Raw genomic sequence first — 2,510 nt, forward strand, 5'->3', positions numbered from 1 at the left:
GGAAGCCACGCGAACACACTAGTGCTCCCTGACAGGAGACATACTTCTGGAGAGGTAAGACATTTTTGGTGAAAACCCTGGCTTGTTTTCGCTGGAACTGTGATTTATATGCCCGTTCATTAATAAGATCAGTCCATCAACTGTATATGATGTATGCACAGTTTGTTTGGCATCGTGGTTCATAGGATGCTTGACTGTCACCCAGCTGTGATTTTGATCAAACTGTATGTCCTCGTGAGAATAGTTGTTAATTGAAGAACAGCTGTTAATATATATTAGCATATATGCTTCACTCATCCTTTTGCTATTTCGTGGTCTTCTTCCTGTTCACTATACCCTGAAAAAAACATACCAGTATTACAGCATACTTTGATTTATCAGTCAACATTATACACATTCACTGTATCTGTAAAGTCATTGTTTAACTTTCTGGGCTATAGTGATGTAATCCAAAGTCATTCATGAGGTTTGATGGCATTATAAATGGCGTCATTCGCTGTCCATGGTGCTGAGATTTTCTGCTCTGATGTCCAGATACCTGATGATACATTGTAAAAAAAAAAAAAAAAAAAAAGTAATTAATTCCCACTTTTATGTTCATGAATATTAACTGAAAGGTATTCAAAATTATTACGTGAGCATCACACATTTGGGAGGATTTGATGTCTTGAGCGCCATTCAAAGGAATCTAAATTTTGTGTTTACTTGTTGAATCCGCTTGAGAAGGCCTCCTCTCATCTGATAGGCTACTGTCATTCACAACCACCACACGGGCCAAAGTACATATAACACGTCGGTATTGTGCTATATACAATATGGCTGTAGAAACTTTGATTTCCTTGCAGTGAGCAATGAGATCGCATGGTGTCAGTGTGCTTGGAAAATAACGGCTTTAACTTGTCGTCACTGCTTTTTGGTTCCACCTTTTTTATCGCTCTCGGTTCGATGAAGGCAGTATCCGTTGGCGGCTTGCTGCTGTCTTTATACATTTTGCAGAGTGGTTATTTTTAACTTCAACAGAGTGAACATTTGCATACTCGGATGTGTTGAATTCGTTTCTTACAACATGGTTATTTAATCCCGTGAGGAATATTTTTAACCATGGAACAAAGAGGATGCGACGCAAGAAGGGCGAGAAGACAGTGGGTCGGCTGCGTGGTTGCTGTGCTTTTGTGGAGCGTGGCCTCAGCGCAATTACGATATTCAATCTCGGAGGAAGTTAACGAAGGAACTGTGGTTGGAAATATTGCAAAGGACCTGGGATTAGATAAAATCACGTTGAAAGACAGAAAGTATCGGATTGTTTCAAGTTCTACGGAACCTCTGTTTCATGTAGATCAGAATGACGGGGTCTTGTACGTAAAGCAGAAGATTGACAGAGAAGAGGTATGCGAGCGAATCAGTATATGTTTGATCAACCTGAAAACTATTCTGGAAGATCCACTGGAGGTCCATTATGTTGCAGTGGAAGTTCTGGATATAAATGACCATTCTCCAAGTTTCCCAGAGAAAGAGAAAATGCTGGAGATTTTTGAGTCTGTGTTACCTGGAGCACGTATTCCGCTACAAGCCGCACGAGATCCAGACGTAGGCCATTTCTCTGTTCAGCAGTATAAACTCAGCCCCAATGACCACTTTCGTTTGGAAGTTAAAGATAAGGGAGAAGATGGTAAAATACCTATATTGATTGTTAAAAAATCTTTGGATAGGGAAATTGCGGAAAGCCACTCATTAGTGCTGACAGCAGTGGATGGAGGTAAACCTCCGAAATCTGGCGACATGAGTATTCTGGTAAACGTTTTAGATGTCAATGATAATGCGCCAGTTTTTTCTCAAGACATTTACTCTGTGATGCTGGATGAAAATGCTCCAGTAGGAACTACAGTCTTACAAGTGAATGCAACTGATTTAGATGATGGACCAAATGGAGATGTAGTTTATTCATTCAGCAACAGTGTTAGTCATAGATTATTAAGCCTTTTTGATATCAATCCATCAACAGGGGAACTTATTGTGAAAGATTCAATAGACTATGAAAAGAAGAACAAATATGAGATTGAAATTCAAGCATCAGATAAAGGTCTGGCTCCGCTGGCTACACAAAAAAGCATCATTATCAAAATAGTTGACGTGAATGATAACGCACCTGAGATTGAAGTTACTTCATTTTCAAGTTCCATCCCTGAAGATTCCAGACCTGGAACTACAGTTGCCCTTATCAGTGTAAATGACTTGGACTCTGGTCTCAATGGAAAAGTGATTTGCTCCATAAATGATGAAGTCCCATTTACTTTATCACCATCTTCACAAGACAGAATGTTTTTATTAGTCACCAAATCGCCGCTGGACAGAGAGAAAAAGTCACATTATATCATAACAGTACATGCAAAAGACACTGGGCAGCCTCCATTATCGTCTGAAAAGACAATAAGCGTTGTTGTAAGAGATGTGAATGACAACAGACCAGAGTTTTCACTGAGTCCCTATACTTTCTATGTCACTGAAGCTAA

At 39.6% G+C, this 2,510-nt stretch overlaps 1 protein-coding gene across 1 annotated transcript; it reads left to right on the plus strand.

Annotated features, from left to right (window-relative positions):
- Positions 1-6: 6 nt before the first annotated feature.
- LOC116380400 (protocadherin alpha-6-like) lies at positions 7-2,505 on the plus strand (the record flags this gene model as incomplete). Its single annotated transcript, XM_031842324.1, has 1 exon — positions 7-2,505. A coding segment is annotated over exon 1 (1,404 nt), but the record flags the coding sequence as incomplete, so codon positions are not given.
- Positions 2,506-2,510: the final 5 nt, after the last annotated feature.

Source organism: Anarrhichthys ocellatus, unplaced genomic scaffold (assembly GCF_004355925.1).
Source record: "Anarrhichthys ocellatus isolate YVR2014 unplaced genomic scaffold, GSC_Weel_1.0 scaffold7052, whole genome shotgun sequence".
Lineage (NCBI taxonomy): Eukaryota > Metazoa > Chordata > Actinopteri > Perciformes > Anarhichadidae > Anarrhichthys > Anarrhichthys ocellatus.